The 27,884-nt window shown below is 42.1% G+C and overlaps 1 protein-coding gene across 2 annotated transcripts in view; it reads left to right on the forward strand.

Annotated features, from left to right (window-relative positions):
* ATP6V0E1 (ATPase H+ transporting V0 subunit e1) overlaps window positions 1–27,662 on the forward strand; it is a 29,944-nt gene extending 2,282 nt beyond the window's left edge. Inside the window, exons 2-5 of one of the 2 annotated variants that reach the window (XR_011562388.1) lie at window positions 4,495–4,542; window positions 8,356–8,455; window positions 19,717–19,846; window positions 27,171–27,662. Coding sequence is in view for 1 of the 2 variants with exons in the window: in XM_019983026.2 (XP_019838585.1) it covers window positions 4,495–4,542; window positions 19,717–19,810 (142 nt within the window). In the remaining variant the exon portion in view is untranslated. The remainder of the gene's footprint in view (window positions 1–4,494; window positions 4,543–8,355; window positions 8,456–19,716; window positions 19,847–27,170) is intronic. The other variant, XM_019983026.2, reaches the window with a different exon arrangement.
* Window positions 27,663–27,884: the final 222 nt, after the last annotated feature.

Consider the following 27,884-nt stretch of genomic DNA (forward strand, 5'->3'; position numbering starts at 1 on the left):
TAAAGCAAGCCCCTTACTGTCATCTTTTCTGCACCGGAAAAAGGGCGGAGTACAATGAAGTCTGTACCTGGAATGCTGGTTCCTGACCGATCCTATTCTTTATGATTTCCCACTCTCCTCTTGGAATCCAGAGATTCTCTAAAAACTTGTGGAGGAGGGGGAGGGGGTGGTGACAGAGCGCGGGGATTAGTGTGCCAAGGGTTCACAGCTCCAGTTTTTTCAGACATAACATTGTTAAACATACAGAAAGAGTAGTGTAAGTGTTACGTAACACCACCTAGATTCAATAATGTTAGCATTCATATCTGCTTTGTATTTGCTTTGTCTCTGAATCCAGGTGTGCATACATACATACATAATTTTGCTGAACCATTTGAGCACACATTGCAGTCATTGTGACACTTTACCCCTAAACACTTAAGCAGACCATAACTCAGAAAAAAATCACACCAGGAACTGATATTTTCGTGCTTTTTGGCCATGTCACACTTCTGAGCTTGCAAGATCTTAGTTCCCCAGCACATTGGGCACTCGGAGTCCTAATCACTGGACCAGCAGGGAATTCCCACGAGGGACCTTTGCTCTCCAGTGTCAAATGAATAGTGCAAAGGGGCCTCAGCTGTTCCCATTCTCTGAGATGGCCTTTTGGGGAAGAGGAAGATGGAGGGAGGGGTTCTGGATTGGGGCAGGGGAATGGAAGGAGATGAACAGGAGCTCGGGATGGAGGATAAACAAACATGATGCATTTGGGGACACTAGGGCGCCCACGTTCAGGAGCGAAATGCTGTTTGAAAGTAGAGGGGTGAGGAGGAGGAATGGAGCGAACTGATGACAGGTGAGAAGCTGGACTTGATTTTATAGATCTCCAAACATTTTTATTATGAAACTATCAAAATTTGGTAGTGCAACCCTTAAAGCCTATTTATCTATGTATTATATTATAAGCTTCATGTGTGAGGTACATATTTTGCTGAAGAATGTGCCTTCAGGATACATCCAGAGTCTGACCAGTTCTCATGACCCATATTGCTACCAGGCTGGTCCATAGTGCAACTCTCCTCTAACTGGATTTTCTGCTTTTCACCTTGCTTCCTCTTCCCAAGTCTGTTTTCACCCTGCAGAGAGATCCTATTACAGTTTGGATCAGATTTTGTCAGTGTTGTTAGTTGTTTGGTCGGATCTTACTCTTTGTGACCCCATGGACTGTAGCCCACCAGGCTCCTTTGTCCATGGAATTCTCTAGGCAAGAATACTGCAGTGGGTTGCCATTCCCTTCTCCAGGGGATCTTTCCAATCCAGGGATCAAACCCGGGTCTCCTGCATTGCAGGCAGATTCTGTACCATCTGAGCCACCAGGGAAGCCCCATTTTGTCAGTCCTCTCCTCAAATCCCTCCAAAATAGCTTCCCTTTTCCTTTCAGAGGCTGTAAGATACCTCTGACCTCACTTCCTGCCAGGCACTCCTTGCTGTGCTCAGCCACCCAGGCCTCTGTCCTCTTTGAACCTGATACCCTCTCACCAGGAGCCTTTTCTTTGCTAAACTTCATCCCTTTTGTTTTCTCCTCTCTCTCCAGAGCCTGGTACATGCAGGACACTGAGTCTGTTGAATGAGTGAATGGACAAGCCAATGTATTAACCACAGGGGGGAAAAATATATATGTGTGTGTCTATACGTATGTATACACACACAGGGGGGAAAATATATATGTGTGTGTCTATATGTATGTATACACACACACACGCATGCACGCACACACACATGCACAGAATTTCTAAAGGATAAGTTAAACTCATCACATGTAGGAGTTGTGATATTTGCTCCCTGCCTTCTAGGAGATAGTCTTGCGTATTCTGTGGGGTGTGGAGATGCCATATTTGGAAATCATTCTTACAGATGATGGGCGTGCCTTAAAGGTGTTAAGGACTTCCTTGGTGTTCCAGTGGCTAAGACTCCATGTTCCCAATGCAGGCTACCCAGGTTCAATCCCTGGTCAGGGAACTAGATTCCACATACCGCAATTAAGACCGAGAGCAGCCAAAAAACAAAGAACTAATCCTTGTCGGTTGGTGACTGCAGGTGCAGGGGCGGTATGAGCAAGGAGATGACAAATCTGAGGGATGGAAGTGGTGGAACTTTTCGGGAGTAGGAGATTTCAAAGGGGAGCCTTTAGAAAGAGAAAGTGAAAAGAATATCACAAGTTGGGTTTTTTAAAATGTCAGAGTTCAACTGCTCAAAGATCCAGGTTTAACTGTTTTTCGGAAAGAAATGGACATGGGGAGAGATCAAGGCTAAAAAGCATAGTATCATTTCATTGCAGAGAATACTACCAGGTAGGGCGGTTACTTGGGGATCAAAGCTAATTACTGCTGCAGCCTTGTGTGTTCAGTTTTAGATGGGTTTGGAATAGACCTGTAAACCGTGGCATCAGTACCATTCAGTTCAGCTCAGTTCAGTCGCTCAGTCGTGTCCGACTCTTGCCACCCCATGAATCACAGCACACCAGGCCTCCCTGTCCATCACCAACTCCCGGAGTTCACTCAGATTCACGTCCATCGAGTCGGTGATGTCATCCAGCCATCTCATCCTCTGTCGTCCCCTTCTCCTCCTGCCCCCAATCCCCCCCAGCATCAGAGTCTTTTCCAATGAGTCAACTCTTCGCATGAGGTGGCCAAAGTACTGGAGTTTCAGCTTTAGCATCACTCCTTCCAAAGAACCCCCAGGACTGATCTCCTTTAGAATGGACTGGTTGGATCTCCTTGCAGTCCAAGGGACTCTCAAGAGTCTTCTCCAACACCACAGTTCAAAAGCATCAGTTCTTCGGCACTCAGCCTTCTTCACAGTCCAACTCTCACATCCATACATGACCAGAGGAAAAACCATAGCCTTGACTAGACGGACCTTTGTTGGCAAAGTAATGTCTCTGCTTTTGAATATACTATCTAGGTTGGTCATAACTTTCCTTCCAAGGAGTAAGCATCTTTTGATTTCATGGCTGCAGTCACCATCTGCAGTGATTTTGGAGCCCAAAAAAATAAAGTCTGACACTGTTTCCACTGTTTCCCCATCTATTTCCCATGAAGTGATGGGACTGGATGCCATGATCTTCGTTTTCTGAATGTTGAGCTTTGAGCCAACTTTTTCACTCTCCACTTTCGCTTTCATCAAGAGGCTTTTTAGTTCCTCTTCACTTTGTGCCATAAGGGTGGTGTCATCTGCGTATCTGAGGTTATTGATATTTCTCCCGGCAATCTTGATTCCAGCTTGTGCTTCTTCCAGCCCAGCGTTTCTCATGATGTACTCTGCATATAAGTTAAATAAGCAGGGTGGCAATATACAGGCTTGACATACTCCTTTTCCTATTTGGAGCCAGTCTGTTGTTCCGTGTCCAGTTCTAACCATTGCTTCCTGACCTGCATATAGGTTTTTCAAGAGGCCAGTCAGGTGGTCTGGTACTCCCATCTCTTTCAGAATTTCCCACAGTTTATTGTGATCCACACAGTCAAAGGGTTTGGCATAGTCAGTAAAGCAGAAATAGATGTTTTTCTGGAACTCTCTTGCTTTTTCCACGATCCAGCGAATGTTGGCAATTTGACCTCTGGTTCTTCTGCCTTTTCTAAAACCAGCTTGAACATCTGGAAGTTCACTGTTGCTGAAGCCTGGCTTGGAGAATTTTGAGCATTACTTTACTAGCGTGTGAGATGAGTGCAATTGTGCTGTAGTTTGAGCATTCTTTCGCATTGCCTTTCCTTGGGATTGGAATGAAAACTGACCTTTTCCAGTCCTATGGCCACTGCTGAGTTTTCCAAATTTGCTGGCATATTGAGTGCAGCACTTTCACAGCATCATCTTTCAGGATTTGAAATAGCTCAACTGGAATTCCATCACCTCCTCTAGCTTTGTTTGTAGTGATGCTTTCTAAGGCCCACTTAACTTCACATTCCAGGATGTCTGGCTCTAGGTGAGTGATCACACCATTGTGAGTATCTTGGTCGTGAAGATCTTTTTTGTGTAGTTCTTCTGTGTATTCTTGCCACCTCTTCTTAATATCTTCTGCTTCTGTTAGGTCCATACCACTTCTGTCGTTTATCGAGCCCATCTTTGCATGAAATGTTCCCTTGGTATCTCTAATTTTCTTGAAGAGATCTCTAGTCTTTCCCATTCTGTTGTTTTCCTCTATTTCTTTGCATTGATTGCTGAGAAAGGCTTTCTTATCTCTTCTTGCTATTCTTTGGAACTCTCATTCAAATGCTTATATCTTTCCTTTTCTCCTTTGCTTTTCGCTTCTCTTCACATTCCCTTATATACAAATGTTAATGACTTATGTAGAATTCTGCTGATTGCGCGCAGGGCACACTGATGTCTACTGGTGTTTTAGCAGATCAGAGCCATTTTCCTACAGTGCAGTCTTTGCCAGCTTGATCACCTGGGAAGGGAGCTTAAACCCCCACAACTTTTGCAGAGTTATCTAATGATTGCACTGTTTTTTTCCCCCAGAGTTATCATCACTATGTTGGTGACCTGTTCAGTTTGCTGCTATCTCTTGTAAGTAGTTTATTTCTAAAATAATAATCGGTTATTTCTGGTATTTATCATATGTGTGATTAAAAGTTAAGTAAGTGGTTATCAAGTTAAGTTTCATTGTTATCAAGTTAAGTTTTGGTTATCAAGTTAAGTTTGGTTAAGTTAAGGTTATCAAGAAACTTAACCAAGTTAAATTTCATGGTTATCATGAAACTTTATACTTTTGTTTAATTGGGGTTTGTTCTTGGTGTAACATCCAGAAATAGTAACTTAAGATTGGAAAGAAGATATTTTCTTATGTTCAGTATGTTACCTAAGAATTGTGCGGATGCCCAGTTCTGGCAATACAGGTGTAATTTATTTGGCACTTATTTCAATCATGTAATTAGCTGGAAATTGTCTTCATATGGCTTTAGATTTTACTTCCGTTAAGTATCTGAGCCTATTCTTTTCACTTAAATATCGTGTTATGAAGCCAGTAAAGCCATTCTTTACTATGACTTTTGTTTATCTCATGAATAGACATTAAACTGGAATTGTAATCCAGAGAAAGGGTAATCTTTTAAAGTAATTAACTATGCACTATATCAAAGTATGATAATAATTGGCTTCTGATTTGAATAGATGGTATCAACTGTTGAGTGAAAGCTTTAGGATATATGAAGTCATTTCTCAACATATATTTTTGAAATACTGTTAGAAATGGCAAAACAGCATTTGAAGTATTCTGTTGTTGTTTTTTTAAATTTTATTTGTGTATTTATTTATTTATTCTTTCGGCCACACTGAGTAGCCTGTGGGATCTTAGTTCCCCAACCAGGGATTGAACCCATGCTCCCTGTGTTGGGAGCTTGGAGTCTTAACCACTGAACTGCCAAGGATGTCCCTCTTTTTTAAAACTGAGATATATTTCACATACCATAAAATTTATCCTTTTAGGGATTGATTGGTTTAAAACCAGCAGTTCTTTTTCATGAAAGAGAGCTTGCTGGTTTCCTGAGACTTCCTTGTATGGAAAAGTGTTGGTGATGGCCGGCTGCTGTTTAGTGCTCACATATGGTGGGAGCAGCTCTTCTGATCCTATGACGAAAAGCTGTGGTTCTCTGTGGCTCTGAATCTGAATTTCTTATATCCTGGGGCTTTTGCATTGAGGTTTTTCAAAGAGGTTTGTGGGTAGGAGCCAATGCTAGTTATTGGCATACATCAAAATCTGCGCCTGTCAAAGAGTTAAATTACCATGAATTTTGGCTGTCTGGCCATTAGATTACTTGCTTAAGTGCAGCTTGCGGTGTTTAAAGCTGAATCATATAGCATGATGGAAGTGTGGCTGAGGGTGATGTTTAACTGCCTTGACACGCAGGCTTAGATGATGAGACTTTGTGCGGTTGCCTTGTTTTAGTCTTTTCTTTTTAGAAAGGTGAAGAGGCTTTTTTGGGTCTTCCCCGAAAGACCTGAAGTGTGAAACATTTCACACTTCCCCAGAATGGAAGTCTGACAGGTAGTGAATAGAGGACGTTCTTATTCTAGCTGTGTTTAGCTCTAAAGAGTAAATGAGAAGTACTTGCATCAACAATTCCTCATCTAAGTAGGGGTGATTGAGTACCAGCCTGTCCTACCTAATCAAATGCCCTCTAGAAATTCCAGCAAGGGAGCTCTTTATCAATCCAGGAGCCAAGGAGTGGTCCTGTGATTGAAAAAGCTTTTTTTTCATTCCTTTGATCTCTTCTGCATGAGCAGTAAGGTTGGTGGTAGGATCTTAAAAGAGAGAGAAAATTATTGTGCAGAGGAATGACTTGAGATTAAACAAAAATGAGGCAAAAGTGTTCTGTGACTTTCTGGTCCTCCACGATCTTTGAAATCTGGTTAATTTCCTGGATATTCTCTTTAAAACAGGCAGGAGACCTTTCCAATTAGTCTCATGCCTCATGTCTTCATTTTCAAGTATAAAATACAATAACTGGACTTGGTTGGAAATTATGTTACTTTGAGTCTTGGTGACTTAGTTGAGAACTGGTTGAGCCTTGCCTCTTGCTGTCTAGGTTTTCCTTTGTCCCAGTGTGCTGGCGGCGGCTTTGTTGCCAGTGGGTCAGTACTGTCATCAGTGTGTTAATAAAGGTAGTTAGTACACAGTGTCGCAACATTGAATGCTTCCAGAGGCCATTTTATGGGGAAATGTGCTGGGTGGTATAGACTTCATGCAATTTCTTTTTAAGGTTCTCTTTTTTTCTTTTTAAATTTTATTTATTTTTGGCTGTGCTCGGTCTTGTTGCTGTGAGGGCTTTTCTCCAGTTGTGGTGGGCAGTCTCCTCTCAGGCTGCAGTCAGTGGGCTTCTCGTTTTGATGGTTTGTCTGATTGGGGAGCACAGGCTCTAGGTGCAGGGGCTTCGGTAGCCGTGGCGGCAGGCTCAGTACTTGGGGCTCCGGGGCTCTGGAGCACTGGCGTGGTAGCTGTGGCCCACGGGCTTAGTCGCTCTGCGGCGTGTGAAACCTTCCCAGAGCAGGGAGTGACTCTGTGTCTCCTGCGTGAGCAGGCGGTTCTTCACCAGTGAGCCACCAGGGAAGCCTGTATGCAACTGTGTTTTTCTTGTTTCTTTGAAATTTGATCATTTATCCTATTTACAAAATATCTGCCTGAAATCTGCAGGCGGAATTCAAATTCCAAATAGTTTACATACCTCATTCTACACAGGGGTGTGATTCTGTAATACATTTAATTTGAAATTCAAAGGGACCTTTACTGTTTGGCACTATACATATAGTTTCTTGAACATACCTCGTTTATAGTAAGACATGCCCAAAGAAACTAGATTTCCTAAACAAAGCTATGTTTTGAAATAGTCATAGGCTTTTGAATTGCCTTCTGTTTGTGGCATTCGTCCCTCTTTCCAGTTTGTTCTAGTCCAAGGTTAGATTCCATGGGGTGTACCTTGTTTGAGTTCTGAATAAATCAGGATCTCTGCCAGAACAGCCAGCTTGTGTTACTAGTTCAGCAGAGGAAAGCCTGAACGCTCTAAATACGGTTCCCTCTCTGAGGCGCAAGATCACTTTTGTTTCTTAAGCAGACAGGCCTTTTAGTTACTACTCTACACCTTCTCTTGGTCTTAGATTAGTTGTTAATTTGAGTTATGTTGTAGCTTACCCTAAGTCACAGAACTCACATCTTCAGAGTAAATTAGAAATTTAGTATTATATTGTGAAGGTGCAAGCACGTGACTAATTGTAAATCTTACCTGCAGAGTGACAGAGAAAAAGAAATGTTGACCAGGAGACCAGAAGACCTTAATTCTGCTATGTTGAGTAATATTTGACCTGATTATGTTGTAGTACGGTTTGCTGAATTTTTGAATACGATGATGCTGTGTGTGAAAATTTGCAATGAAGAATAAGAAAAATGTATTATTATCAGTGATTTTTAAAAATTATTTTTTTAAATAACTGTATTTGTGTATTTATTTTTGACGGTGCTGGGTCTTCATGACTGTCCTAGGGCTCTGGTTGCAGCGGGCAGGGCTGCTCTTCTTTGAGGCTAGACGGCTTCTCACTGCGGAGGCTTCTCTTGTTGCGGAGCACAGGCTCTAGGGCGCTATAATCATGGGTTTTTCTATTTCTCTTTAAAAGAAAGATCCTTGTTTGTTTCATATGTTTTACAGCTCTGTTATTAGAGGGATGCATATATATGATTGTCATATGTCTTCTGATGAATTAACATTTCTAACATTATCAGATATCTTTATCCTTGGTAATACTCGTTAACTCAATTTTTACTCCGTCTTATTTGTATCAGTAATTGTACCGCTTTTCCTGTGTTCATTATATCTGTCTCTTTATATTTAGAACGTGCCCTTTTGAAGACGGTATACTGCTTGGGTTTACTATTTCTTCTATTTTGACTGTCTTTGCCTTTTGGCAAAGGGATATTCCTTACACAATTAATGTAAGTAATGTATCGATTATAGCTAGGTTTGGGTTCACTGTTCATTGTTTTCTGTTTGGCTCAACTCATTTGTGCTCCTCTGTCCTTTTATGCATTCCTTTAAGTTAAGGGAATATTTTGAGTATTCGGTTTTAATTCCTCCAGGGCATTTAGCTATTCTTTTGTATTTTTCTCCCCCTCCCCTTTATTTTATGTATTTATTTTTATTTTTAAAATTTTTTCTGTGCTGGATCTTCACTGCAAGTAGACTGTCTCTAGCTGTGGGCTTTGTGGGGGCTTCTCTTGCTGTGGCGCTCAGGGTTAGCAGTTGTGGCATGGAGGCGCTCTGGGCAGGCTCTCTAGTTACTGGATGTGGGATCTTAGTTGCTGGACCAGGGATCAAGCCCATGTCCCTTGCTTTGAAAGGTGGATTTTTAACCACTGGGCGTCCAGGGAAGTCCCCATTCTCATTTTTGAAGGATTTTTTTTTTCTTTCAGCCAGTTTTAAAGGTGCTCTTCCATTATCATCTGTCCTCCATTATTTCTGCTGAGAACTCAGCTGTAATTTGAATAATTGTTCCTTATGCATTCTTTGTGCTCTGAATGTTATCAAGATTTTCTCTTTATTTTTGCTTTTCAGTATAAATTCTGCTATGATGTGCATAGGTGTGGTTTTGTTTGAATTTATTCTGGTTGGGTTTGCTGAGCTATTGGATCTTAACTGTTTTCCACCAAATTTGAGAAAATTTCAGTCTATATTCTTTTTTTTTTTTTTTTTTTGCTCTATTCATTGTCCTTCTGAGACTACAATTCCACATATGGTAGACTTTGATTTTCTTTTCAATGTTTTTTCCTGTTTCTCCAGATTGGATAAGTTCTGTTGATTTTTCATCAGGTTCACTATTTCTCCTATCGTCTCCAACCTATGGTAAACCCATCCAAATATTCTTCAGTTCATATAGTAAACTTTTTTGTTCTAGAATTTTTATTTGGTTCTTTACTGATGTTTTAATTTAGTTGCTGAGATTCTCAATCTGTTCATTCTTTATAGCCAATTTGTCTTCTAAGTCTTTAAACATATTTATAATGCTGTTTTGTTTTGTGTTTATTCTAGAACAATAAACGCCTTTATTACATGAGCTAGCATAGGAAGGAGGAGGATTTATTTGCCTTTCTGTGCCTTGATTTCCCTCACATAGAACTCTAGCTCCTTGCCCTCTAGCACGCAGCCATTTGTAGGCCAGATTTGGGCTTCCCTCATCTGCAATGCAGGAGACCCTGGTTCGATTCCTGAGTCAGGAAGATCTGTTGGAGAAGAGATAGGCTACCCACTCCAGTAATCTTGGGTGGGTAAATCCCGGGTGGCTCAGCTGGTAAAGAATCCACCTGCAATTGGGAGACCTGGGTTTGATCCCTGGGCCAGGAAGATCCCCCTGGAGAAGGGAAAGGCTACCCACTCCAATATTCTGGCCTGGAGAATTCCATGAACTGTATAGTCCATGGGGTCCCAAAGAGTTGGACATGACTGAACGACTTTCACTTTCACTTTCTGCTTAAGAGACATTACCTTTTGGAGGGGTGCACCTCATATGCATTTGGCATGGGGAAGTTTCCTGACTAGGGATCGAACCTGTGCCCCCTGCTGTGGAAGCACAGAGTCTTAACCACTGGACTGCCAGGGAAGTCAGAGAAACATTACCTTTTAACTGCAGCTTCTATATAATTTTGGACTCAGAATCTGTCGATTCCTTTGTCCTTGACTGTTGATTATATTTCTTGGGTTCTTTTGCCTGTGTATTTTTTACTAAATGCTAGATATTGAATCTAGCTAGATATTTACTAAAGCTAGATACAGATCACTGGGAAAGACCCAATGCTGGGAAAGATTGAGGGCAAAAGGAGAACGGGGCAGCCGAGGATGAGATGGTTAGATAGCATCACGGACATGAATCTGAGCAAACTCTGGGAGATTGTGAAGGACAGGGGAGCCTGGTTGCAAAGAGTCAGACATGACTTAACGACTGAGCAACAACAAGATATTGTAGAATTCTGGATTCTACTTAAATTATTAATTGATCACCTTAAACCTGTGGAAGGTTGGTTTTACCCTTTGTTGGGGTAGATCTATTTCAGTTTTGCCCTTAGAGTGAGTTCTCCATTAAGATGTGGCCCTTCTGGGGTTTCAGTGGAAAGTTTGAGGTGTTTCAAGCCCCTCTAACTTCAGACTCCAAGTTCTCTTTCTCTGTCACACACAGCAGCAGCAGTTTCTGCTCTGTCTTTTCGGCCCTCGGGGTGTTTTCCACCAGCACTTGGCATTTGCATGCTTGCTTCCGGGATGAGCCAAGGAGTTAAGGGGAATTTAAACATGTTTTGGGACCCTTGTGACATCTTTTTTGAGGTTTCCCGTCTTAATTTCCAACTGCTCTGGCAGCTCTGAACTTACCTTTTGATACCTCAAGTCAAGAAGACTGCAGTGTTTTGCTTGAGCGTCACATAGACTGGACAGTGTCCTCTGGGGAAATGCTGTATAAAAGTTCCTTGTTTCTTTCAAGGATTGAATCTCTTCAGACTCTACCTGCTTTGGACACTCTCTAGTACCATCAATTAGTTATTTTTTTGTATTTTGTTCAGAGTTTATAATTACTGTCTATAGAATGAGTCTGATACCAGCTGCTGCTGCTAAGTCGCTTCAGTCGTGTCCGACTCTGTGTGACCCCATAGACGGCAGCCCACCAGGCTCCCCCGTCCCTGGGATTCTCCAGGCAAGAACACTGGAGTGGGTTGCCATTTCCTTCTCCAGTGCATGCGAATGAAAAGTGAAAGTGAAGTTGCTCAGTCGTTTCCGACTCTTAGCGACCCCATGGACTGTAGCCACCAGGCTCCTCCATCCATGGGATTTTCTAGGCAAGAGCACTAGAGTGGGGTGCCATTGCCTTCTCCGCTGATATAAGCTACTTATTACCAAAACCAGAACATTACCTATTGACTTTTTTTTCTGTTCAAGTATTATAGTTTTTCATTTCTGTAGAAGTTCTTTTTGCTGTTATTATAGTTTTGTTTTCCTTTCCTGTCTTCCCCTTTCTTTCGCCTCTTCCTTTCTTTTCCTGCATATATTTTAAGTGTATCTTATTTCTTAAAAAATAGTAGGCAGTTTATTTATAGTCTGTATCTGATAATTCCATTATCTGAAGTCCTCGCAGGTTTATATCTGCTTTTGCTGTCTCTCACTCATGGTGCCTTGTTTCCATATGCGTTTAGTTATATTTGACTGTCATGTGTTCATTTTCCCTATAGATGTTTGTTTGCTTTTTGGCTGCGCCTTGTGGCTTGCAGGATCTTAGTTCCCTTACCAGAGGTTGAACCTGGGCCCTGGGCAGTGAAAAAAGCACGGAGTCTAACCACCAGACCACCAAGGAATCCCCTGTTTTCTCTAGTTTTATTTGTATGACTTCTTTGAGGCCTGGTATGAAGGTGGGCTCCTCCAGAAAGGATTTACATTGCTTCTACCAGGTGCCTAAGGCCATCAGCAGAGTGTCATTAAATTAAATAAAATTCTCAGTATATTCTTTTTTAAAACCATGGGCTTCTCTGGTGGCTCAGCAGTAAAGAATCCCCCTGCCAGTGCAGGAGATGCAGGTTTGATTCCTGGGTCAGGAAGATTCCCCTGGAGAAGGAAATGGCAAACTGCTCCAGTATTCTTATCTGGAGAATCCCGTAGACAGAGGAGCCTAGTGAGCTACAGTCCAGGGGCTCACAAAAGAGTTGGATACAACTTAGTGACTAAACAAACAAAAAAACAGCAAAGTATGAATTTGAGCGGGCAGACTTGCATGAAGACTAATTCTCTGGGCAGTGTTTTTCTCCCTCCTGCTTGGTATTGGTCTCTGAGACAGTGTATTTTCCTAGCATTCCACTCAGGGGTGTTCTTTGATTTATTTATCCTTGCCTTCAGACAGAGAGAATGCTTTGGGGTCTTAGCTTTTTAGGGGGTATGCATGAAACTTTTGTTAGACCCTCTGCCTTGAATGGGCCCTGAGCTTTGTCTACCGTTTTTCATGTCCTGTGAGGTCTGAAAACAGAAGCACAAGTTAATCTGGGTTAGTATATGCTCTCAGAGTATGGAAAGCAACCTGTAGTCACTTTATTTCCCTCTGAGGAGTACTTGCCTTCGCTTAGTTTTTTTGGTCTGAGACTTGCTTACATTTCTCTCGTGGATGTGTGTGAAGTATTAGAATGTCTTGACTTGTTGATAGTGGAAAGGAAATCTAGGTATCTGGCCCAGCATATTATTATTATGTACTTTATGAGAAAATCTGTTTATCTTATTCTGACCATATAATCTTTTTATTTATAATTTGGCAGGTAAGAGAATTTGAACTGAAAGGCCTAGTATAGAAAGTATGGAAGTAAAAAGGAAAGATAATTCAAATTCAGAGCTGTCAAAAATAGGGCATATTCCTATTTTGCCCTGTAGTAGTGAAAGGGCCGTAGCAGAGATAGTTGGCTTCAGGCTAATGGAAATTAAGTTTGTAGCTTCTCTGGATCTTGGGGTCCTCTTCCAGATTCCCATGACTGTGGAAGAATAGCGTTCTGTTTCCTTGGCTGGGTTTCAGTTTGGGGCTGCCCTCAGCTCATGGATGCCATCCACATTCCTTGCCCTTCCATTGTCAAAGCTAGCAAGAGAGAATCTTCCTTTCTGCCCGGTCCTTCTCATCCTCTAGCAGCCTGGGTTCAGTAGGAGGTAGAAACCATACAGTAGATTAAACACAGGAAGTTTACTGTAACTGTGCACAGTGGCAGAAGAGCAACCATAAGAGAGAAGGGAACTCTGCCTGGCACCTGAGGGCTCAGGGGAGACAAGGACGGGCACAGACAACTGGGAGAGGGTCCAGACCTTGTTGGAGAAGGCATAGTTCAGCCCACCAGAGAGCGGAGAAATTCATTGGTTTGGCCAGGCTGGAGTTGGCCTGGAGTTGCTGGGCAAACACTTGGCCACGCTCCAGAGTACAGGCAGGAGAGCGGGCATGGGAGATCAGTGACCTGGGTGTGTGTTGGGAATCCTTGCGACCCTATGAGCAGAAGGACCTTGAAGCATGTAGTCCAAGCAGGGGCTCTGGTTTCCATGTTGAGAGGGCTGCAGAAAGGTTATTTCCAGGCCTTGCCTCTACCTCGAAGAATGACCGTGCCCTGGGCTAGAGCCTTGCAGGTTCCACCAGGTGGCTTCACACCCACTCCCCCAGCTTCTGGCCCTTGCCTGCCGTGCCCCTCCAGCGCCGTCTGCTGAGGAAGCTTGACATCATGCTCACTTTAAAGGAGAAAAAGGAACTCATGTGTTTACTACAGAGCTCTTATTACAGGGTGCATTACAAGATGACTGGCAATAAATTAATAAATGGTATATGCACTCCATATGTCCTTGGTCAGGAAGACTCCTGTCTCTTTTAGGAGCTCACCTGATTAGGTCAAGCCCACTCAGTAATTTCTCTTCCTTTTCTCTTTTTTTAATCGAAATACGGGCTTCCCAGGTGGCTCAACGGTGAAGAATACCCCTGCCAGTGCAGGAGATGCAGGTTCGATCTCTGGGTCAGGAAGATCCTCTGGAGCAGGAAATGGCAACCCAGTCCAGTATTCTTGCCTGGAAGATCCCCTTTCAGACTATAGTTCATGAGGTCACAAAAAGTCAGACACAGCTGAGCACACATACAGTTGATTTCTAGTGTTTTAGGTGTACGGCAAAGTGACTCAGTTATACCTGCACGTACATATATTCTTTTTCAGATTATTTTGCATTGTAAGTTACTACAAGATGTTGACTATAGTTTCCTGTGCTATGTATTAATAGTAGTTCCTTGCTGATTATCTATTTTACATATAATAGTGTGTATCTGTTAAGCTCTTAATTTATCCCTCTCCTCCTTTCCCCTTTGGTAACCGTACGCTTGTTTTCTGTTTATGAGTTTATTTCTGTTTTGCAAAGCAGTTCCTGCGTATAAACTTTTAGATTCTTGTGTATCATACTAAGTAAATCTGACTGACTTAGTATGATAACTTCCAGGTCCCTCCACGTTGCTGCACATGGCATCATTTCATTCTTTTTTATGGCCGAATAATATTTGTGTGTGTGTGTACCACATCTTCTTTATCCATTTATCTGTTGATGGAAATTGCCCTTTCTTAAAGCGAGCTATATATATATATTTTTTTTGAGGTATAGTGGATGTATAATATTATGTTTCAGGTGTACAGCATGGTGATTCATAATGTTTAAAGGTTACGTTTCATTTATAGTTATTATCAAATGTTGGCCATATTCCCTGTGTTGAGAGTACATCCCTGTAGCTAATTTTGTACATAATGGTTTGTATGTCTTAATTCCCTACCTTTGTAATGCCCCTCCCCTCCCCTCTCCCCACTGGTAACCACTGTTTTGTTCTCTGTATCTGTGAGTCTGTTTCTGTTTTATATTCACTAGTTCGTTTTATTTTTTAAATTCCACCTGTAAGTGATGCCCAGTATTTGTCTCTCCCTGTCAAGGCAGCTGTATCTTACAGCATAATCTAATCATGGCGGTGTTCTCCCATCATATCCACCACCCCCTGTTTATACAGGTGTATATGCAAGGGGATGGGAATTTGGGGGCACTGTCTTAGACTTCTGCCTCATGCAGGCTGGGTGGGGGTGAGAGAGGAGGTGGAGATGGGCATGACTCAGTGCTGCCTGAGAAACTCCTCAGTAGAGTAAAATAGGTTGTATTTCATTCTGTGGCTTGAATACAGTTTTAGCTGTCTCACAGAGAAAGAGAAGAAATGACTAGTATTTATTGAACATCTATTTGTCAGCTACTACAAGAGCACTTTCGTTTATTATTCCTTTGGTTCTTAACATCTTAGGGCAGGGATTATTATCTTCGTTTTACACAGAGGAAAACTGAGGCTCGGGGTTGAAGGTCAGGTACCTAGAGTCACTCCACTTATTTTTATTAATATTTATTTATTTGGCCACACCAGGTCTTAGTTGCAACATACAGGATCTTTATTTGTGGCCCGCGAACTCTTAGTTGCAGGCGTGTGGCATCTAGTTCCCTGACCATCCACTAATTTTTGATGTAGTTAAAATTGAATCTAACCCTATCTAATACTGAATTCCATGCTTTCTAATAGTATCTAATAACATCACTGCCCTTGAAAGAATTTGCGTCACTGGACTGGAATGAGGGTGTTTGACAGAAGTCATCTCAGTAGAGACAGGGCAAGTCACGTCTCTGCTGCCTCTTAAGGGGCCCTTGCTGCAGGGAACGCGGAAGGGAAGCCCTAGCCCGGCTCCCCTTTTCCGACAGGGAAGGCGAGCCGCTGTCTGCTTGACCTGAGCGTCACCGGGAAATAGCCATGCCTCTGTTCCCTGTTCTCTTATCTGAATGTGGAACAGAAGAACAAAGCAGGATTTTGAGCGAGCTCGGTATAGCCTTTTCTGTGGGGAGGAGGTATTTTGTGCTTGAAGAATTCTAATGACCAAGAGTTGAGCTCATGATCAGTGGCCAGGAGTGTTTGTAGATGAATACCCTATTCCTCTCTCTTCCAAAAGCAGGCTCCCACCACTCTTGGTTTGTCTCTCATAAGCTCCTGAACCCCGGGGTGGGGGTGGGGGCGGGGCCCCTCGACCGAGATTCCTTTTGGCACCCTTCGGGCCGACATTGGAGCGTGGCATTCATAAAGAATTGTGGGATAAAAGAGGAACTCTAAGCTGCCCGATGTGTTTCGTCTGTAATGCCCCATGGAAGCAACCCAGTATCATGGGACTCAAGTCCTGAGTTCCCTTTCCAGCTCTTTCCCTGTTCGCCACGGGAGTATTAAGCTCCCTAGGACATAGTTTCTTTATTGTTAAAATGAGGGAGGTGAACTTGACCTCTGGTCCATTCCAGCGCCACTGTTGTCTGAAAGATGTTACTGCTGTCGCTTCCCTGGTAGTTTGAATAAGCTCAGAAGGTTAGTTATTAGGCTGGACTTCAGGTTGTGGAGACATGTGGTACAGTTTGGGCAAATATGAAGAGTACATTTAGTTCTCTTTTCTTGGACACATGAAGTAATAGATTCATTGGAATATGAGCTCTTTCTCCACCCACTTCCATCAATTCAGAGTGGGGTTTTTTTTGTTGTTTTTTTTTTTTTTAAATCCTTCGAGTTCTCCACTGTGTTTATCAGCTTGAAAGAAAAATCTGAAGTCAGGCAGTAACCAGAAGGGCAGGCACAGAACTCAGCTGGTTACAAGGGAGAAAAATTCCACCACGAAATTTCAAATGAACTGACCTGGGCTGTTTCCCAAGCAATTTTCTTGAACTTTGGTTTGTTGTGGTGGTGATTGTTTTAAGTAAGCTGTTTTGCTTGACTTGAAACATTAAAAATAGTCTGTAAAGTTAAATTCAAAAAAGTTTCTGAATACTGATCTGAGCAAGCAGAGGGGACTTCATTCTTGCTTCTGGATATTTCTTTTTCACCTCAGGTACCAAAGGCTCAGTGGTGGACCTCACCAATAGATAGCAGATGGATTCTTTGTTTCCTTAACTCCCAGACAGTTTAGATTTAGCTAAACTGATGCCTTCTGAACTGCTGTCAGGTAAAGTATTTCAGAAGGTAACTTTTGTAGTAGGAACATTCATCCCGACCTGATGATGAGTTCAGGAGCTGCTGCCACTTAATTAGTATCAACCACAGGCGAATGTCTCATCTCTCTCTTCTCAGTTTCCTTAACCATGTTGTGGGAAAATTAAAGGTCATTTGTGAAGTAGAACATGATTTTTTTCTTTAAAGCTCTCTGGCTGTTTATAACATTCAGTCAGAATCAAGAGGCATTGCTGTCCTTCATCGTACAAAGTGCTGGGAGATGGTTGTTTTTATTAAGTATTATACATTTTTGGTAAAGAGAAGAGACAGAGGCGAGGCTCTAACATGTTTTTATTTAGCATTTCTAAGCATTGGCCAGTATTTCAGTCTGAAAGGACGGACACTGTTTGTACTGTCTGCTTCCATTGCCTGCTGGGATCGGGAAAGCCCTGGGTCTGTGTGGAATTTTCCATGACTGTCAGCTCCGCGTCGTTCGTGCTCTCTGTGGCCACAGCTCTCCAGTGTGTCTGCCTTTGTGCCCTCCTCTCTCTTTTTCTCAGAGAGATGGTAAACCTCAGCTACAAGGCCGCATGTTTTGTTTGTGTCAAATACTGGAGTTCTAGGGACAGATGAGAGAATCTCCTCTGAATTAACTTTTTGTTTATAAAGTGAGTCAGCTTGAGGTAGCTCTCTTGGCCCAGTGTCCTCAGGTGTCACATTTCCTGTCACAGAACCGCTTTCTGTTGGGGTGGGGTTGGGAGGGCTGGTACCTTCTTTCTTTCTGTAGGTAAAGCTGCTAGAGCTGGTGTGTGTAGACTTCTTCAGCAGTCTGATGGTCAGGGATCAGCATCAGCTTATTGATCCTTTGATTGGGAGAGTTCTAAAAATTACAGCAAATGGAAGAAAAGAGATCTAACCAGACTGTGGCCTGGTTGCGTTTGGCTACTTCCTCTCTTCTAGGGGAATTTAAAGTCCTAAAATAGCAGAAAGAGACTACTGTAGCAGGTTATCTACTTTCCTTAGAAAGCAATTCCTAGGATCCCATGCAGACAGGACAGTGATGTCAGATTAGGATGCTGAAATCCATCCTCTAGGATCTGTAGCAGATAGAGTCTGGGCTTGGGTACCAGACACCCTCCCCGTAAATGAGAGCAATTTATTTCTAATTTAAATAAAAACTCATGTATTTTGAAAAGGAATTAAAGGCACTGTGTGTTCTGCTTCATTCTGGGCTCCCCTGTAGCAGTACCTTCCTGGAAAGGCCTTCCTGCGCACCCCATCACAGGAGTACTGCCTCCATCATTCTCTACTCCTTCGCCTCACCATATTTCCTTCCTGATGCTGTATTCTGTAAGCTTTGCGAGGGCGGTGCCATTTCATTTTCTTCTTGTGTGTGCTGAGGCCACCTTAAATATTTATTTAATGAAGTAAACCATGGAATGGTTTGAATGGCCAGACGTTAGCCTGCTCTCTTTCTGTTGAGTCGTATGAGTTCTTTATATATTTTCAATATTAGCCCCTTATCAGATGTATGATTTACTCTTTATTTTTGTTCTTTGCTTTGGTCTGAGTTCAGTGATTTTCACATTTCACTGGGTATGTGGGTTCCTGTATCAGATAGAAGAGCACTTATTCAGAACTTTGTGAATGGTAGAAGAAAACTTTAAAGTTGGTTTGGGGCTATGTGTTGTTTTTCACTTCTAACCCTGAAGTAAGGACGTAACACCATCATACGTCCTCCGTAATCGAGTCTGATACAGGGGAATACCTTATTACTTCAGATCTGAAGTAAGCAAGGGCAGTTAGAAGCCCATTTGGTTCAGCTCCACTGGGGCCCCACAGATATGTAACACATTTTAGTGGTGATGATAATGAGAAAAGGGGTGCTCAAGTGGCACATTGGAATTGGGAGATGGTGGGCTGAGGTTTAACCCTGGCTGTACCAGTAAAAATGGGTGTGTTGTACTTCCCTGACAGTCCAATGGTTAAGAAGCGCCTGCCAATGCAGGGGACACAGGTTCGATCCCTGGTTTGGGCAGATCCCACATGCCACGGGGCCGCTAAGCCCGTGAGCTGCAACCACTGAAGCCCTTGTGCCTGCGAGCACAAGTCGAGAAGCCACTGCGATGAGAGGCCTGTGCGCCACAACTGGAGAGCAATCTCCACTCACAGCAGCGAAGATCCAGGGCAGTCAGTAAATAAATAGATAAAAGATTTTTAAAGTATGGGTGTGTCATATTGGTTGTGGGTCTTAGCATTTGGAGAATGGATAAAGTAAACTGATTTTTCCTGAACCCAGAAGTTATGATTTTGACAAACTGAGATTAGGCAAAAACACTCTTGAATGACAGTGTCATGTGAATTCAGGAGATCTTGAATACTTGGAAAGGGAATTAAGAATATGAGTGAAAAGATCAGAGGCGTGCTATGATGAAGCTTCATTGGTGTGTCAATAATGTATCAAAATGAAGACAGGATTTGGTCTGTGAAGCCTTTTTTTTTTTAATAAGGTATTCTCCCATTAAACATGATGTGTTTTATGAACTTTAAATGTATTGAAAATATGGTCTGAACAGAATAGATTTAAATTCTACCAAAGCACTCTCCTCGTCCTAACTTATAATGGTCCTATTCCAGCATGACTTCACCACTTTTTGTTGTGCTTCCTTCCCCGTTATTTTTTAGTTGGCTGATTGCAATTCTGGCCCAACTCAACCCTCTCTTTGGACCACAGTTGAAAAATGAAACCATCTGGTACCTCAAGTATCATTGGCCTTGAGGAAGAAGACCTGCTCACTGGTACTCAGTCATTGAGGTGACTATGCCCTTGACCTTTTCCCATCAGTGTTGTCAGTCGGTCAGCTAGAGTCTGCCTGGACTTTTCCTTCTTTTAACACTTGGCAAGGGCAGGCTGCTCAGAAAGCAAACACAACTGAATAGCAGAAATAGAACTTAGGCCATTCACTCTACCAAAGGATTTATCCACAAGATTTTTAAAAATTGTATTCTTACCCAGAATATTTTTGAATTACTTTTGCATGTGGTCTTTCGGGCACAGATCAAGAACATGACTATTTATACTTGGTATTTCGAGATTCAGCAACTTGAAGTGGCAGACAGATTTTAGATGAAGGGTATCTGTGAATGCTTTGGCAGAGAGAGACAGATACGTTTTGAAAATTGGTCTTAAAATTGCAGGTTTCCTGAGCATCAGAGAAGTGAGGAGTGGTGTAGTGGAAAGATTTATTCACTGGCCAAGAGTCAGAAAACTTCTCATGTCATTTGTTCCTCTATCTCCATTTTGTTAAATGGAGGTTAGTGCTAAATGCTTCCCTAGATTCAGGTTCAGCTTTTTTGGCAAGCATACTTAAATGGTTCTGTGAACTTCATATTGCCTTATATCAGGAGGCACACAGTGCTTGGCTCTCTGGTCTTTGCCAAGGTGCTGGATTCTGATCCCTCCAGGTGAAGAGGTCTCTGTCAACCTTTATCCAGTGATTTTTATCCATTGATGATCTTAGCCTGCATTGCAGTAGAAATTGCAAAATGGAAATTTTTTACTTCTTTTATTACTCACATATTTGATTAGGTGAAAGATTTCTGTGGAAACAAACTTTTCTTCATCGACTAGGGTTATTTAGTAACCTTGACATATAGATCAGATAAGAAAAGCAGGATATATATTTAATTTTTTCTTTTAATTTTCAGAGTAAGATATTGGTGCCCAAGTTACTTCCAGGGAGTCCAATGGGGTTTTCTATTCTTTGCTTTTCAGTTGTAATCAGTACACATTTATCACCCTGTTTAGGTTCAGCTCTGTCTTGGGCCCCACGGGCACCTGTCTGGACCAGCGTCCGTGTCCTCGCGCTGTTAGTCTTTGGTAGTTCTGCTTCTGGCAACATCAAGGTGTCCTAGACCCCTCTTCTGTGTTTCTTCACCTGGAATCAGCTTTCCCTCCAGTTGCTTTCTAAATTTCTGACTGAAAGGATCCCTGGTTCATGAGTCAGTCCTCAAGCTTAGTTGACCCTTTTCTCCCCCTAGTGGAAGCAGTATTTTAAAACCATCTGATTGCTGGGTGCATTCATTTCTGGTAGGGTGGGTTGTTACTTCTAAGTCTTTACCATGGACAAAGCCAGAAAATACACATTTTTATTAAAAAAAAAAAAAAATCACAAGTTTATGTCGGTATTTCTAATTCACGTGTAACAGTACAGGGTTTTTATTTGACTTCTTTGGTTTTATACTTGAATTTCATTCACGTATGCTGAAAATCTTGGTTCCTGAAGACTAGCTTACTGACTTTGATTATCCAGATGTTATAGGATATATAGGATTATCCTGTGTTTTATAGGACATATTAAACTATATATTATAGGGTAATCAAAGTGGTAATTAAGTAATATAAAGTATTTTAAAAATAACACCAATATATCTACTAATTATAAGGTTATCAAATGCAGTGTAGAATTTCTTTGCTGCTTTGTTTGAAAAACAAAATACTATTTTCTGAGGTTACTTGAAATAATTAGTTCATCTGGTGGTTATCATTTTGATATACAATTAGATTTAAATGATTTATTTTGTGTTCGGTTTATAGTAATTTTTTCTTTTTTATTTGCTACTTTTTTGGGAATATGTAGAACATTTCCAGAGTCAAAATTATAAATAAGATACATTCGTAGAAGTCTCTATCCTTGCAGTATTTCATTGTGCAGAGATAGCACATACATATGTATATGTCGGCATGCATGTCCATCCTCCCTTGACATACACAGGTGTTACAGGGGAGATGTCATATTACATTTGCTATTCTGTACCTTGCTGTCTTCACTAAAAAATATATCCCAGAGATTGCTCCTCCTATCCATGTATAGAGATCTTCCTCCATTCTTTGTATAGCCATTAATACCCCTTTGGATTATTTCCAGTCTTTTTGTTATTATTGATGATAAAGCCACAGTGCCATCCTGCATGTATTTCGTATTTTTGTGTTTTTACCAGTAATCTTTGGATTAGAGTCCTTGAAAATAGAATCTCTGAGTTAAAGGTATAAATTCTTCCTCTAGATCTTACTACATTCCCTTCTGTTGGGACTGTACTATTTTTACATTCCCACCAACAGTGTGTGAGAGTGCCCATTTCCTCATAGCTTGAATTTTTGGCATTCTGATAGGTAGGCAACTTTTTTTTTCTTAAAGTTTTGTCTGCCCAAAGGGGTTTTAATTCCCTTTTAATTAGATTTTCTTTTAATCTGATTTGTATGTGAGAGTGTGTGTGTGTGTAACTGCCTTTTTTGTTTTTTCCATCAAGTTGTATTTTCTGTCCTTCCTCTTAGCTATACTGACTATGAGGATATTGATTGGGTTTAAAGCTGAGAACCTCAGGCCTCAGAGTGGGATCTCGTTCTAGTGGAGACAGTCACTTACCTTCCTTTGAGCCTCATTTCCACCTTTTACCATAAGTAAATTGGGCCCTTCTACCCTGAATCATACTGTGTGGGGGGATCTGTTTCATTTGCCCATTCTTTTCATTTTCACATGTTTGTAACCCGGTGGATGAATTCCTAACACTTATACTCTGGTTCACAGCACAGACTAAGACCGCTTGAAACCCTTAGGTTACAGTTTGTTCCTTTGAAAGCAGAATGCCAGGAAACAGAGCTCGCCAGGCAGCCGTGGCCATGAGCGTCAGGTCGTGCTGATCCCACGTCTAAGGGAGTGATTGTGATAGCACCACAGCTCTAGGCATTTGGAATTATCACATCAGGAGATCTGATCTCTGCCTAACATTGGAGCAAACAAAACCCTTAAGATAGAACCTCACTTTTCTCTGGTAAAATTCAAAGAATGAGCTAAATAAAACCCTTTTAGAACTTTGAAGACATCTGGGATGATAAAAGAGTGCAGAAACCAGATTTAGACTTGTCCTCACCTGGTAAGGAAAAGTATTCAGTTCTGCACGTGACTCTTAAGAGGCCAGATTTGGACAGTAGGAGGTGTAAGCCAGGCATGGTATTCAGCGAGAAAAATGAGGAACAGTTATGGAAGCTATGGAATACTTTTATACAGATGAAATTGCGTTGATCTCAGACAGGACACTTACAGCTAGCCAGTCCTTTGTTACTTTAAACACTTTAATTGCCGTAGTTTGCTTTGATATGTTGATAGACTGAGCTATACCACATTATGTTTATTGGCTGGAAATTTTACCCAGTACTTCGAAGAACAATCCTCAGTCCATCTCTGCCCCCTGCCAGTCGAGGCTCTGCCTGTAGAGCCTCGATCCATGAGATACTTATGGGAACTATCACATCAAGTTTGCTATGTTTCCAATGTCCTATTTTCCTACAAAACTGTGGTGTTGGAGAAGACGTTTGAGAGTCCCTTGGACAGCAAGGAGATCAAACCAGTCCACCCTAAAGGAAATCAACCCTGAGTACTCACTGGAAGAACTGATGATGAAGCTGAAGCTCCAATACTTTGGCCACCTGATGCGAAAAGCTGACTTGACTCACTGGAAAAGATCCTGATGCTGAGAAAGACTAAAGGCAGGATGTGAAGAGGGCAACAGAGGATGAGATGGTTGGATGGCATCACCGACTCAATGGACATAAGTTTGAGCAAGCTCTGGGAGATGGTGAGGGACAGGGAAGCCTGACGTGTCCATGGGGTCACAGAGTCAGGCATGACTTATGACTGAACAGCATTTTCCTGCAGCTTTGGGGATGTGATACTTGTGTAGAGTCTACTCAGAGTGGCTTCAGACCACTGTTCTATAAGTTAGTTAGTTAACTACATCATGGTAATATATTTAGATGAGTCTATATAGTTTACCACAGTCCTAAAAGGGCAGGCATTCTATTTTATTACAAAGTCTGGACCAGAGAGGAACAGAGTATTGGTTATTAGGCCTCTGCCCTGAGGGAGCTGCTTTCTTATACATTCCAAAAATATTTGCATGTCACGAGATGGATAGCACTGTGATCCACCATGAGTGGGGATTTCAGAAGAATCTGTGGGCTCTAAAGGGGTTTGCGATCTATTGAGAGGTTGGAATTAAGCCATACTTGTGAGAAGTTTAAATAGTTCAAGGTGCTTTATGGTTAAGCCTGTCATAGTCTTCCCTGTCACTTAGGGTCAGAACCCATTCGATGGCTTCTTTCTCCTTTCTCTCCGTTGAATCCATTTGAGCCTGTTTTACCACTTGTCTGCCTGTCTATTCATTGTTTCTCTTTCTGGGACCCTAATTTCTAAACTGATCCCTGCAACTCTGAATTACTGCAGTGGCTGCCTCTGTACTCGGGGTATCTACTAACCACTACCTTGTTTATCTTCCTGATACAGCACTTCCTGGAACACATCACTGCTTGCCCCAGAAACTCAATAGTTCTGTATGAGCTACCGTAGGGCTTTTTTGTAGATCATGAGGTCTCTGATTCTAATGGGTACATGCTGTTTGGAATGCTGTATGTTACGTGTTGTAAGCACAACTTGTCAGGGTCACGAAGGTCCCATGCACCACAGAAGATAAGAATGACTGATCTGCAGATTCTGTCTCATTTTCTCACTCAGCGGTTGAGGCCTGCCACATCTGCCCTCAAACCACCTTCGCAGCCTCTCTTTTCACAACTTTCCTCAGTGACCTGCTGGTTCTAGCCACACTGTTTTTGTTTTCTCAAGTTAATTAGCTTTCCTTAGCTTTTCTTGCCTCTTACTATGCCCTTCACTAATTCAGAAGGCAAGTTAGTAAACACACGACTCGGTGAGCATTGTCCTGGTGTCTGGTCCCCACTCACCCGATCTCTTCGTTCTTTCTGATGTTTTCTCTTTGAATGTCCAGCTTGCAGATCCCTGCACTGTGTTTCCTGGCCACAGTGGCTTCACGGTGCTCTCTTCTGTCCTAAGAGTATTTGGCTCTGAAGGTTTTGCCGTCCGTTCAGTGCATTGCCTGGAATTGTGAGGCACTCATGCCTTTAGTTTGATTAAATCCCTCTTGTAGTCAATCTCCTACAATAAATATATACATTACACATTACAGTAAAGAAGGAATTATTTTGTGAATTTATCCGAAATGAAAAATTAAGGATAAAAATGATATCTATTCTTTGTTTAAAAAAATATATCCACTCCTTCTTCTCTGAGCAAATTTCTTGGTTCTAGCCTTAATATTTTTCTGTTGTTTTCATTCTCAATCTTAGCTGAAAGTAGCCTTGTGATTCCTTTATTTTACAAAATGAGAACATGGACCCTTTGGTCGAGTTCCCCAAAATGGCTATTTCATATCAGAGAGACGATTAGAATATATGCTTCTTTAATTCACTCCAAAATCAGACCACAAGTCTGTGCCACTGGACATAATGCTCACTCACATTGATCTTAAACTGGTATCACTGAGCTTGAGGGAAAATCATCCCCTCTCTCTACGTGGTTTTCCAGAAGTGAAGACTCGTTTTCCTCTTTTGTGGTTGTTCATTTGCCCAGAAGGGTCTAAACAATGAGGAAGTTTCACAGTATGCTCTTCATAGAAATTAACACACACGCACAATCTGATTTCACTACTTCAAATATTCTCAAGAAAAATTAATAATCTGCCTGAAACTCAGATCTATGAAGAGGGCTGTTCCGCTGGCTTAAGTAGGAGAAGAGAAAATGATATCAGTTCAGAGGAAAGTTTTTCTGAAGGGCTTCCCTCATGACTCAGCGGTAAATCCACCTGCCCAGTGCAGGAGATGTCGGTTCGATCCCTGGATCAGCAAGATCCCCTGGAGGAGGAAATGGCAACCCACTCCAGTATTCTTGTCTGGGAAGTCACATGGACAAAGGAGCCTGGCTGCTACAGTTCATGGGTTTGCAGAGTTGGACACTACTGGGTGGCCGAGCACGCACCCAAGGTTTTATGAAGCCGAGGAAGAAACTGGTAGCTCTGGCCATTACCCTACCTGGCCTGCTCTGGTGTTTTCCTTAATACATGGTAAAAAAAAAAAAGCCCTCTAATGACATCTTCAGTTAACTGTCTCCAGTGTCCTGCCCTGGCGGGCCCCCAGCAGTCTAGTGCTTCCCACCATCCAGGAAAACTGGCCCACCCGGTTTGCTCCAGGAGGACTTAGCAGCAGTCTCCTGTCTGCTTCCAGGCACCTTGGCCCCGGGGCCTTGGGAAACCTATCATTTAATCACCCTGCACTGTGGATTCTCTTGGATGTGCCACTGGTTTGGAAAATCTCAAGAGTCCATCTGGTCTACCTATGGGTTTTTCAGCCTTCAATCTTTGTCAAATTTGCCTGCCACAACCACACCTCATCTGAATTTTAATTAGCCCTTCACTCCACCTGCACCTAAATAAACCTCTTGTTTTAGGTTTATCTAAATAAACAGCTTGTTTTCCCACTAACTCAGTGCTTGTGTGGAAATTACCTCTTAAAGACACTATTTGTTTAATTTTCTTTTCCTTTTTTTTTAATTTCAAAAGTAAGCATATGTGACTTTATAAAACATCAAATCAGCTTTACATGAAGGAGTTCATGAGACCACTGTGTGAAGATACCTATTTTAAATGCTTGCTAGCTCTGCAAAGGTGGTGTTGCAGCTTTAAACTTGTAGAAAAGTTCTCCTTTGTCACCTACACTTGGGGTGGCAAGAATGGTGAGCCATCTCGAGTACCAAGCAGCCTGCTGTTGAGGAGTTTGACATAGGGAAAGCCTGCCCACCTGTGGGAGCCTGGCTTCCTTGTTGGAGGAAAAGTGCATATACAGGTTCTTGAAGGCCAAGTGAACTTGTCAGACGCCAGTGCGACTGGTTTCAGTCCCCTCCACTCTTCCTGCTTTCCGTAACACTGTCAACCAGGACTTGGGCTCCTCGGTTTAGCGTTGTCCTTGGTAGCTGGACTTCTTGTCACAGTCCTGCCGGAACCTTGCGTTTTAACTAAGCCCACTTTCATTCAGACATTTATGGAGCACCTGTATATAGGGTTGGCCAAAAAGTTTGTTTGGATTTTTCCACACCATCTTACAGAAAAACACGAACAGACCTTTTGGCCAATACAATATTTGAAATGATTAGCCTGGTTGACTTTCTTGGTGTTACCCTTTTGCTCTCCTGAGGATGGTGGAAAGGCCCAGTTACTGGAACGGTTTTGTTTTGCAGGTCACGGAGAGAACTCCTCTAGATGTAAAATCACCTCAGTACCCAGACCACCTCCTTGACGTGCCCACTGTGGCCACCAGCTGCCTTAAACGTTCACCCACATTTGAGTGCCTTTTTCTACAATGCTGTGTTTTTTTCCTGTCACCTTTTTTACACTTTGAATGATGTGCCTCTTTGAGCTAAACTGTGCTGCCTCTGTAAAATCTTTATGTACTCTTCCGAGATGGAAAGTGCTGGTCTTCTGAGAAATACTGTTACTCTCTCCTTGGAACCGATGGATTGGAAGATGGCTCCTGCCTGCTCACAACATGAGAATCAGCGGAGTGTTTAAAAAACTGTTACATGACAATAAGTCTCCAGTGGGGCAGTCAGTAGGAGAACACGTTTTCCAGGGAAAATCTGACCCACAGAATTATACCAAAGTATTTTCGGGTTGAATTTCTTATTTCTGCCATCTGTTGGAATAAATTATTTTTCTGCTTTCTGTGGAAACCTGGTTTTTGTGTTTGTTAAATAAGCTCATTTCTATCTCTAGATAAGGCCTTTCTGAAAAGTGATTTTGTACTTCCAATTTAGCTTGGATGGATCAACCTGGTTGTGTAGTTTGAGATGACTAAGGAATCTGGTAAGTACATTTCTAACCATCCAATAAACATCTCAGTGCTTGCTGTAGCCACTGGAGGAGTCAAAGAAGTGGATATTGGGTCCCTGCAA

Source organism: Bos indicus, chromosome 20, assembly GCF_029378745.1.
Source record: "Bos indicus isolate NIAB-ARS_2022 breed Sahiwal x Tharparkar chromosome 20, NIAB-ARS_B.indTharparkar_mat_pri_1.0, whole genome shotgun sequence".
NCBI classification, from domain to species: Eukaryota; Metazoa; Chordata; class Mammalia; order Artiodactyla; family Bovidae; genus Bos; species Bos indicus.